Consider the following 10,781-nt stretch of genomic DNA (forward strand, 5'->3'; position numbering starts at 1 on the left):
GTTGTGCTTTTTTTTGGGGGGGGATGTCTGGAGTGATCTGCATCAAACTCTATAAGCGGGCCACTTGGGTTTTGCTGTTGATCTCTTATGTTCAGACTTCCTTGCCCTGACTCTTTCTCACACACATCTGAACTAAACCCCAAAAAAAGAGTCTATGAATAACCTCACAGGGGATCAGCAGCATGCTGTAAAGAGACAAAATAAGACAGGACAAGCCAGTTCCATAAATATATCCTGAGATCTTTTTTATTAATGCAGAATCTGCTGTACATTTCATGATATCTTTAAGGAATGACCATTCAGTTTCGGTGTGATCTCAGGACAGAGCATTAGTGGAAAGGCACACTGCAGGTTTTATACCACTCGTACAAACATTCTACTGAAAAGATTACATCTCTGCAGACTATCGGCATTCGAAATGCTTAAGCCTCAGATTTTTCCAGCAAAGGTCCCATCTTCTCTCTGCTCGTCCCATTTCTGGATCTAAAGGGACAAAAATTTTAGAGGAAAAAAAGAAAACTTTTGAGACAAAAATATTTATTTTTAGTTGATTTAATAACTATGTAAGAGTGTTAATCCTCAAACTACATTTTTGTACAACTTGTGATGTTAAGCAAAGCTTAGAGAGTGGAATTGCTTTGGCTGATAAAGTAACTCAACATGTTGCTGTATTTTTAGTCAGCTGTGTGATTAGGGGCAAATCTCCAAACTGTGTTTTCCATGTTTTCCTTATTTTTGACTGTTTGGGCTGAGCAGGAATGTGAGGAATCATAAAGTTGTTTGACCCCTGCTAAATAAACTCTTCCCACCAATTAAATTACCATGTACATGCTGCCAATACGCTTTCAGCAAAGTGGCTTTTCTGTTAGAAATGAGATGGTAACATTTCTTATATTTACCCAGGAGATGGGGCACAGCGATTTGTAGACCCTTTTGTACCACTCGCAGGGCTGGGTGTCTAATCCCTTGGCATCCAAAGCTTTCTGGCAGCGGTAGTAGTCTATAAATAGAGAAACAACAATGGTGAATATCAAAAATAACCTTCCAGTAGACCCTGTGAAGAAATCTGACTGGGCTATCTTCAGGCCAGAGGTCAGGGTCAGTAGGTGAAGCTATGTAAGCCTTTCTCATGATTACTGTGACTGAATAATGTTGTAATAATCCAAAATTGTACTAGGTTGTTATTGCCTTTTTAAAGCACAGCATAGTCTTGATTTAATCGGCAGTTCCTCTAGTCGCTTTCACACATTTGGAGAAAACAACCTTGAGGTGTAGTCTTACCCACGTAGTTGGACCAGCAGTTCCTGGTCTGGTTCTGGTTGGGGAATCTGGAGTCAAAGGGAGCCGTGCGGTATTTCTCAAGTTTGGCTTTAATGTCTTCGGCCATTTTCACCTCTGGAAGGAGAATCTAATGAATGGGTGCAAAAGGGGAAAGAAACAGCCACTCATTAGCCTGTGTGTGGCAGCCTCTTGTGAGGATAACATCTGCAGGTTGCCTTCTATGTGCGGAGATTGAACAGTGGCCGGCGGTGACGATCTGTGACGCCTTAAGATTTCATATTTGGGCAAGTGCAGCGGATTGCTGTCTGCGGCACCTGAAGGCTGCTACTAGAAATGCGGGACTTTCATCAGCTATTCTTCTCACCGTCCAATCTATAATATCAAACTACAGTCAAACATAAGCAGTGATTAAATATGTAGGACAAAGTGGGAAGGCCCTAAATGGTAAAATGCGCCTTATTAGCCGGTATTGGCAGTAATCAATAGCCTTAGTTACCAGGCCAAAAAGCGTTTCCTTCGCACGTAGCCCAGTTTCTCTTTTCTTTTTCGCACAACCTGGTAACACATTCGCTATTTCTCTCTGCAGTGTAATTAGTTTCTTTAAGAATGCTACTGAAAACCGATTAAAACACTTCCTATCGATACCCAGAATTAGTGGTGCCATTTTTGACACGCCACTTCCCGAGCGGTTATTTTGATGACTACACACAGAAATGAATAGAATAAATAGAAATAATACCTAGCGGACGGTCTGCGCAAGACGAAAACGGTACTTTAGAGGGTTAGAGCATGCAGGTAAACGGTACCTTAGTCGCAGATGCTGGCTCGGCTCAAGTGACTTTACACCGGACGGTGAGTGTCGTTACTCTGAGAGACAGTGCGCGCTCCACGCGTGCGCTCCGGTCTGAAGATATTGGAGCCGTGCAGTTTTATCATAAGGGAATGGCGGATACAGGTCACATTGAAATGACAAGACTCTCACAGTCACACTTTGTCTACACGCAAATGTTTGCTTTATGTCGTGTTTTGGAGAATAAAAGCCCTGAGGGGTGAAAGCCCAGGGGCGCAGCGGGAGGTGTTTATTTTAGCTTTAATTTGTTGTTCGAGGTTTTACTCCTATGAAGCCGGAAGTTTTCGGCTCCTCTGTGTTTCTGTTAATCATTAATATGATGTTTTTAAGCATATGAGCTGGATGGGTTTGAGTTGGATGGCCATAAAAAGTAATTTTCCCTTCATGTGGGCTTCCTATATTTCGGATTTCAAGTGAAGTAAAGCTGGCCAAACCAGGAACTCTGTCAAGAAATGCCTGCAATCGTATGGAGGTGCTGCAGGCGCACTTTATAGGACCTACCAGCTGTGAGCTAAGACACGGAACAGATGAGCAGTCCGTTTTTTATGTGGCAGGTCTATTAGCCTGATAATAATAAGCAGAGTGACGGAGACATGTTAACCGTGTAGTGCCTCAGGAGCACTAACTACACTTTCAGTGCATGAGCTGCATTTCCGCGCGTAACTCCTTTACAGGTAGTGCACTTGCACTATCCGCGCGCCTATCCGTCTCCGGTCGCTGTCCACGCGGGTCCACTCCCTTCCAGCCAAGTCTCGGCGCCTTCTCCTATTTTGCCTCAAGTGCGGCTTTCCATAAAAATTCCAAGCATTTCCCTACAAGGAGAGGCTCTCAATCCCCTCACATGTATTCAGGAGGAGCCCCACGACAGTCTTGCGTCACGGTAAATAAATGACGCGGTGTACGTATTTAGGGAGTAAACTGCACGGTACTGCCCCGGAGATACGTGACTGCCTTGCATACATCCATGCCGACGGTCTGTCCGCGCTTTACTGCACTCTGTGTGTGCGTGCACAAGATGGCGACAAACGGCCTGTTTTTATTCATTTAGATTAAACAAAACCAATTTCTTTAAAAATATTTTAATATAGCTCAAATCCAAACATTTCATTACAAGTCAGAAAGTAAAGTCATCTCCAATAAAGGCCTCTTTCACAGGTTCAATATGTCCATGTTCAGCAAAAATAAGAACCTCGTCTTCAACCTTAATATAAGTTACCAAGGGAAAACAGCTTCACAAGGAGCTGTTCAACCACAGCAATAACTCTTATTTGATACAGCATTGACTAAATTGTCAGTGTGCGTTATATAGCATTACATCTTACAGCATGTTGGATTAAGTAAGTAACAGTAAAGGGTCATCGATGTCAACATCAGTACTGTTGACTGCCAGAGTGCCTTATTGATACTTTCACAGACAGGATCCCTTACAAATTTAACACATAACATTTAGTTTATACCATAAACCAGCCTTACAACTGAGTATCTATTTTATTTAGGCTATTTTTAATTTGACACACTAAGGAAAAGCCTCTGTAGTTGCATGCATCTGCTACCTTTAAAGCACAGCGTGACATACAGTTGCATAGATCTGAACAGTCCAGCTTCTACTGTTTTTAACGATCATTGCACCAATGCATGAAATTGCTAGAAACAATACATAAAGGCAGATCTGATGGGTTTATCAGCAGGAGAACAGCAGTCTGAGTAGAGTGATTGTCAGTGAACAGCAGCTTTTTTCTGATTCTATACAGGTTTAGAGTTTTGACAATATGAAGGATATGCAGTGAAGAAGAGTGAATATAGACAGTGTCCAGTTTGTCCACCGGAGAACATCCCTGTCAAAGCAAATCAACCTAAAGTCTTCTAAAGATAAAGGAGTTTCTTTGCTGGTCAGCAGTTGGAAACTCACAATTAGTGTACAACAACTTTGGTTTTGAAAATCAAGTTAAGTCAGCATAAAACCGATGATATACTGCACAGGTTACAGCCGGCCTTTTCACCAATCGCTAAAGCGGAGTCGGTTGAAGGCCTCTTTAATGTCCTCGTTGGATTTTGTAGTCCCGTCGCCAAAACGGAGTACTTTGCTGTCGGGAACGTCCTGCTTCAGCTTGCGCTTGCTGAGAACCACGGTGCCTTCGGCTCCCTCCTCCTTAGGACCTATCAGCAGGATGTAGGCAGCATGGCGCCCACGCTCCATCAGCGTGGCTACAATGAAAATATATAAGTTACCCAAAAATAAATTAAAAAAAACACTGCTCAATCTGATTTCCTTGTGTTGTTTCTTAAAAATAATTATTGTTGGTCCAGGTTCAACATCGCAAGTGACCAATCACGTTGCTTGGATTTTTTATTCCAAGGCGCAAAACTATGTCATCAACATGTGATTGGTCACTTGCAATGTTAAACCTGGACCAACATTAATTAAGATAATCCAGGTATAACACCAACACGGGGTGTTGTTATAAAGATACACCCTGGAAATACATCGTACCAGTAATACCTTTGCTAGAACAAGAGGTACCTTTAAATGCTATAATGTGGTCTACGACATTAGTGGACTCGAGGACAGCATTCGAATAGAGAGGATGCAGCATGTAAGAGCGTCGTTCACTTGTTACTGGTTCCTGAAAGGAAAACATTGCAGCTGTCAGGGAGCAGTTTTGTTTGTGAGAAACGTGTAAAATGATCATATTCATAAAGGTAGTGTACTTACAGATGAGTTTGACTCTGAGGGCATCAAGCCCCAAAACATGAAGACTGAGAAGTAGTTGGTGGTGTCGATGGAAGCGGGTCTCGGGGAATTAGGACTGGCCAAGAGCTGGACTTCCCACAGCACACCGCCAGTCTTCCCATCCAGGATTATTATCTACATTTAAAACCAAAGTGGTCTAGTTTTTCTATGATTCACACTGATCACCTCATGCCAGCAGTCAGGCATCGAAATAAAGCTGTTTGTCACGTTTTCAATTTAACTTACCCTCTTTGTGTTGTTGCCAATATCCTCCTCAATGACAACATCTATTAAACCATCTTTGTTAAAATGACCAAAAGAGGGTTCACTGAAAAAAATAAAGAGAAAAGGCTGTTTTTCCACCCAGCGAGTCCTAGTTAATAACAACAAATGGTTTACTTTGATATTTATTTTGCTCTCCCACAAAAATGACCAGAATTTAATACTGAATGTAGGGCTGCTCAATTAATCGAATTTTAATCACGATTACGATCTGGGCTTTCAATGATCATTAAAAATGACTGAGCCGATTATTAGCCCCTCCCTCATTTATCCGCGACACCTTAAAGGCCGGTCCGTGAAAATATTGTCGGGCATAAACCGTCCGTGGCGCAAAAAAGGTTGGAGACCGCTGATTAAGAGGACCCGAGGGAAGCTCGGAAAGCTAAGCAGAAGTTATTTGGAGAGTGACTGCCGTTGGTTGAAAAGAGTTTAAAAAAAAAACTTCAGTGGTGTTGCACACTATTTTATATTATTTTTTAAAGTCATTGTTAACCCTTTAAAGCCGGTCAGAGCAGCACGCTCCGTTTTGCGTAACTATTTTTAAATCCCTGTAGAACCTGAACCGTGTAAGCTAGCGCAATAATTTGTTTTGCATATGAAACCGGAGGAGTTGTACTTACATCTTATGCCATCAGCTTGTCCTCGGTCACGGTTTCGTTCCACATATAGCTTTGCAAAAATTGCATAAAAAGCGCTTGCAGGAACAAAAACATAATATTCCAGAAACACGCTTTGCCGTTCCTATCAGCTGTTCGTAACACTTCCCACAGTGAAATGATGCACATGCTGTTTTCTTTGCAAATTTGCATCATAGGATTGTTTTTTGTTTTTCCTGCAGTATATAAAAATTGCTGTATCTCCAAAATAAAACTATGAAGACACTCAAAATAAATTTCCTGTGGTGGGAAACTATTTTTTGCAACATTATTGTATTTAAAGTTTTGAGGGATAAACCTCTTAAACTTCTCCAAGTAGAAATATATGTAAACAAAACAAAAGCGATTTTCAATTTTTTTTGTAGTTTATTGCACTTTTTTGCAATTTATGTAATTACTATGCACTTAATGCATACATATTATTAAAATATGGGCTATAACAGTTGTATTGATGTATAGCAACTTGAAATGCTCCCACAAATGGCACTACAGCATGTAAAAAAAATAAATAAAAATAATATAAGCTCTGGTGGACTTGGTTCTATAGTAGGTCTTAAAGGGTTAAATAAATATCGTCAAATAATCGTGATCTCAATTTCAGTGAAAATAATCGTGATTATCATTTTTGCCATAATCGAGCAGCCCTAACTGAATGTTTGAGATTGTTGGTTTTTGTTGTGTTTTAACACAATCTGACTTCTGAGCAAATATATTATTTTAATGAGATGTATAAATTATTTAGTGGATATGGACATGTCTACAGTACATTTAGGGACTATTTTTCCAGGTCTATAAATGATATAGCTTTACCATCCATGCATCCACACTCACACGTTTATAATCACCAATGAGCCTAAGTCCACAAACTGCATGTCTTTGTACTGTAGGAGGAAGGCAGAGTACCCACACAAACATGGGGAGAACATGCAAACTTCACACAGATAGGCCTCGGCCAGATGTTGGATTTGAACCCAGGACCTTCTTGCTGTGAGGCAAGTGCTGCACAGCTATGACTGCAGCTCACCAGGGGAAAAATAAATAAATAAAATAAAGATGTTTTTTGTTTCTGTAATTACTTAATAGCCTAACTTTTTTTAGGTGAAGTATTAAATTTAGAATCACAAATGTTAGTGTATCTGTAAACACTGATTATGTTATTGCACTAATGCATGCCATGTATTCATTATGGTAGGAAAGATGTAGGTAAGTGCTCTTGTTGTTTTTCTTCCCTTTCTGTATCCATGGCATTATGGAATTTGTCCAGCAATCTCAACGGTATCGACCTTGTAAGCACTCTGTACTGAGGTATTAATTAAGCTGCTGTGCTGTGTAACTAAGCACTTTCCTCTTATTCTATGCACATGAAATCTAAAGCATACACAGTGGGTTTACCTGAGGACTGAGCTGGTGTTGAATCTCCACAGTAGCTCCAAATGTTTGCCATCAAGCAATGCCACCTCCTTCCCAGCCACAACCAGCAGGTTGGATGAATCATCCGTTTCATCGGTTTTCAGCATTCGACTCACTTCAGACCTATAAAGCAGAAACAAATAGCAAGTCTCAGGGTAAAAATCCCCATGACAACAGGCGGTTTTGTAGAAGTGATAATCAAAGTTCCTTCTTACTCGTAGATGGGTACAAGGCCGTCTGTGCCACTGGCATTTCTCTCCAGGTGTTGGTCCTTCTTCAGACCCATATCCATCCCTGCTTTAGCCTTGGCAGCGATCTTCCACAGTGCCCAGCCATACAGCCCAGTGTCTACGAGTAAATACACTCACTCACTCAATAATTCCCTTTCCTGTCCTAGAATCAACAACAGGAAGAAAACTAAAAGCTGACGAATCTTTTGAAAAGTGAGTAAAGATGAAATGTTACAGTAAATGAGCCTCACTGTAAGAACTGTTGTTAAAAAATGCAGCAAGGTTAATATCAGGTAATATCAATATTTAACAAACATCTCTATGATAACGTTTCTTTTACTGAAGCGTTTGATGCACACCTGAACCCTAACCAAATCTCTTTGACCCACCTCCTTTGTAGACATCTAATACCTGCGGGTAATTTTCTTTGGGTCCATAAGTTATTATTAATCAGAACATATGACTTTATTCAACTTTTAAATAAGTTGTTACAGGACAAAGATTCACATAATCTTTTAAGCCTAGACTAAAGGTGATCCTATAAAAGGTATAACAGTGCAGCTGTTATTATTCAGCTTTTGTTATGACTAAGCATTAAAAAAAAATCTGTAACAGTTTGAGTTTTGCAACTGTACTTGGATAAAATGCAACACTTATCATTGAGAACCTGCTCAACCGGTTTGCCTGCAGAGTAACTGTCATGGATGATTTCATACACAAACCTTTTTGCAGTAGTACGTAGTAAGAACCTTTCTCAGTGCGGTGCAGAAGATGACTGGCTGTCTCTGTGGAATCGAGAACCACCGTAGTGCCGATTTGGTCACCCGTCTTCCCTGAGAGCAATACCAGCTGAGTCTGCAGATATGACAGGAGACACTGAGACTGGGACGATTCCATTTTTGCTTTAATATTATCATTAATATCAACACTTTCAATGGGGAACATTTCCATATTTGAGTCTTGTTACAGCAAGAGAAAAACATAATAAAATATACCAAAAACCAAGAAACAGAATAATATAACTCTTAACTTCACCTTTACCTGTGTGTTATCAGATGCCACCAGAGCCACATCACCAACTTTGTCCCCATCCAGATCTGGGACACTGAGAACGGGCGCAGAGCTGCGCAGCCCAGTAGGCTGAGACTGTTGCCAGATTTTCGTACCTGAGACAACCACACCACACAGTAACAACGTAGGTTACAAAAGACATCTTTCTTGACCTAAAACGGATCTTTAGAAGTTAAAATTGCTTTACTTCCTTTCTTTAACTAGACTTCAGGAACACTACATTAAATGGTATGTCAGTAATTTGTTGCCGCTAACAAATTGGAAATGGGTACAATTTTTTTCTTAGCCAGTAAAATCCCCATTTCTCTTCCTCTTAATTAAATAAAGGATTTGATTTGCCACTACTTGCATTGAGTTTGTTTTTTCACTAACCTGTACGTTTGTCGATGGCTGTGAGTTTGTCAGAATGGGACAGCAGACAGTCCCAGGTTCTGCCCGTTTCTCTTTCGAGGCCACACTGGGCCCAGTGGAAGTCGGGTTCCAGCGGACAGTCCCACAGGTTCTCTCCATGTGTGCCATCCAGTGCCAACAGAAACACGCATGGTGAGGATAGACCTGGAAAACCCACAGTTTTTCTAAACAAACATAACACACAATGGGTGTATTGTATTTTCATAAACAGAGGATCAGTCTCTACCTTTATCAGCACATGATCTGTTCTGTGTCACTTCTGTGGTTTTGAGAATAAACAGGACATCCATCACCTTGTCTTCATTTGCATGTTCAAAAGCTAAGAAGTTGTAGGTTGCTGTGGTGAAGAAAAGAGAAAGTAGTGCCTAATTATCTCGCAACTATAACACTGTCAAGCAGTGAAATTGCACTCACCTGCTCCAGGGAATGAACTGTTCCAGGTAACGAGATATTGTGGCCTCACGGGACAGGGGATGATGAAGGAGAAGGCAAACACGATGGTGAGGCAAAGGAACAAGGACAAGAAAAAGACTGCAGTTCGCCAATGAGACAGTTTGGAAAAACCCAACTCCTTGCAGCTCTTTCTCTTCAGCTCTGTTGCTGATGGTACTGTTCCTGCCTCTGCACCATCTTCTCCTGTCTTCAGAGGGTCGCCCTCAGTGGCTTGGTCTGTGGTCTCCATCACTGCCTTAACGCATTACTGGCCCACTGACCTGCCTAAAAGGAGAAAAGAGATTATGGTAAACACTTACGTAAATACATACCACTGCAAATACAAATAGTCATATACAGTTCCAGTGTGGAGCGGATTATAAACCTGCATGTGTCAAAGTAACCATACAAAACTCGCTGGCATTCACAGATACACTCTGTGGGAAATAATACTGGAGGCAGCAGTGTCTAGCAGTCCAGCTATTTCTGCTGCATCAACCTTTGTGAATCTCTGCTTATTCAGATGTGCCAGCACAGATCCAGACGCTTCTCAGCACAAAAAGAGCAGACCCATAATAAACATCGCTCAGGATTGCACACCATATTATTTGTTCTGCAGCAACAGGCTTATTACTCACACGTAAAAAAAGAAAAAGAAAAAAGAAAGATAAGGGCGTGTGCTACAAACTTCCTTATGTATATTACAAACAGACTCGCACAAAATTATTTTACGCCCCGAGACCGTGCCGTGAAAGTCTTTTCTTCGCCTTAGTCAGTTCCGGATAGCTATCTATATTAACGAGATTAGGTATTAAAAAAAGTTTACCCTCAACACCTGGGTGGATTAGTTTGCTAACTTGTTGAACGAAGGCCAGCCCCGAAAAAAGGGACTGTGTGTAATATTACCACAGAAAGCGGCCCTCGATTTGAGGTTAATTCAATAGTTTAAGCAGATACAGATAAGGTTTTTCTTACTTTAACTCTGCACCGCCGACTCCTGCGTTCTTTGGTGCGGCTAACTTTAGATAGCAGGCCTGACACAGGCTAACAAAACTGCCTGTCAACCTCAATTGCGTAAACAAATCACAGGCAAGCCCACCGTCCTAAAAGGTTCGCGTACCCCGAATTTGTCTGACAGGTAGCGCTACACATTGAAAATGTACACATTCAAATAATATTGAAACCTCCGAAACAACATGAACCTTAACATTAAGATTAATTTACCTAAATTTGGGTATTGCTTGTAGCAAGAGGTGCTTCAACATGATGAATGCCTATGGCGAATAGCCGTTGCCTGAAAGTCATAGCTCAGGGTCTATCAGTAAACGTGTTGTGATTGGTTGTTGTACGCGTACTTGGCCGTTTCGATTGGCACATTTAGACGGAATCTGGGGACTTCCTGGTTTAGCGAGGCTACAGAATAGTTT

General features: G+C 41.1%; 2 protein-coding genes across 4 annotated transcripts; both read right to left on the reverse strand.

Moving 5' to 3' along the window:
• Positions 1–219: 219 nt before the first annotated feature.
• On the reverse strand, positions 220–2,244 carry cox6b1 (cytochrome c oxidase subunit 6B1). Its single transcript, XM_085284150.1, has 4 exons — positions 2,088–2,244; positions 1,282–1,408; positions 900–1,000; positions 220–483 (listed from the first exon to the last, which is right to left on the reverse strand). Exons 2-4 carry the CDS (start codon positions 1,385–1,387, stop codon positions 430–432), a joined length of 261 nt encoding a protein of 86 aa, XP_085140276.1. The 5' UTR covers positions 1,388–1,408; positions 2,088–2,244; the 3' UTR covers positions 220–429.
• A 950-nt stretch (positions 2,245–3,194) lies between these two features.
• On the reverse strand, positions 3,195–10,718 carry fam234a (family with sequence similarity 234 member A). 3 transcript variants are annotated; one of them, XM_085284154.1, is made up of 12 exons: positions 10,579–10,718; positions 9,337–9,639; positions 9,149–9,259; positions 8,884–9,066; positions 8,476–8,606; positions 8,163–8,295; positions 7,426–7,558; positions 7,193–7,333; positions 5,109–5,190; positions 4,845–4,997; positions 4,653–4,755; positions 3,195–4,336 (listed from the first exon to the last, which is right to left on the reverse strand). In XM_085284154.1, the coding sequence occupies exons 2-12, from the start codon at positions 9,602–9,604 to the stop codon at positions 4,128–4,130; spliced, it is 1,647 nt and encodes a 548-aa protein (XP_085140280.1). In that variant the 5' UTR covers positions 9,605–9,639; positions 10,579–10,718; the 3' UTR covers positions 3,195–4,127. The 3 variants fall into 3 exon arrangements, with proteins under 3 accessions (XP_085140280.1, XP_085140281.1, XP_085140279.1); XM_085284155.1 differs by lacking the exon at positions 10,579–10,718 and adding an exon at positions 10,330–10,454 and having other exon boundaries at positions 8,482–8,606; XM_085284153.1 differs by lacking the exon at positions 10,579–10,718 and adding an exon at positions 10,330–10,454.
• Positions 10,719–10,781: the final 63 nt, after the last annotated feature.

Source organism: Mchenga conophoros, linkage group LG8 (assembly GCF_057382185.1).
Source record: "Mchenga conophoros isolate Kocher_MC1m ecotype Shallow Benthic linkage group LG8, M_conophoros_male_GT1.1, whole genome shotgun sequence".
Taxonomy (NCBI): Eukaryota; Metazoa; Chordata; class Actinopteri; order Cichliformes; family Cichlidae; genus Mchenga; species Mchenga conophoros.

Coding starts and splice junctions, on each gene's coding strand:
- cox6b1 (XM_085284150.1), bottom strand. CDS start 1,387: ATGGCCGAAGACATTAAAGCCAAACTTGAGAAATACCGCACGGCTCCC. Junction 1,001..1,281: donor CTGCTGGTCCAACTACGTGG/GTAAGACTACAC, acceptor CTCTATTTATAG/ACTACTACCGCTGCCAGAAA. Junction 484..899: donor CGCTGTGCCCCATCTCCTGG/GTAAATATAAGA, acceptor TTGTCCCTTTAG/ATCCAGAAATGGGACGAGCA.
- fam234a (XM_085284154.1), bottom strand. CDS start 9,604: ATGGAGACCACAGACCAAGCCACTGAGGGCGACCCTCTGAAGACAGGA. Junction 5,191..7,192: donor AACACCAGCTCAGTCCTCAG/GTAAACCCACTG, acceptor TATTTTTTTCAG/TGAACCCTCTTTTGGTCATT. Junction 4,998..5,108: donor TTGGCAACAACACAAAGAGG/GTAAGTTAAATT, acceptor TTTTAAATGTAG/ATAATAATCCTGGATGGGAA.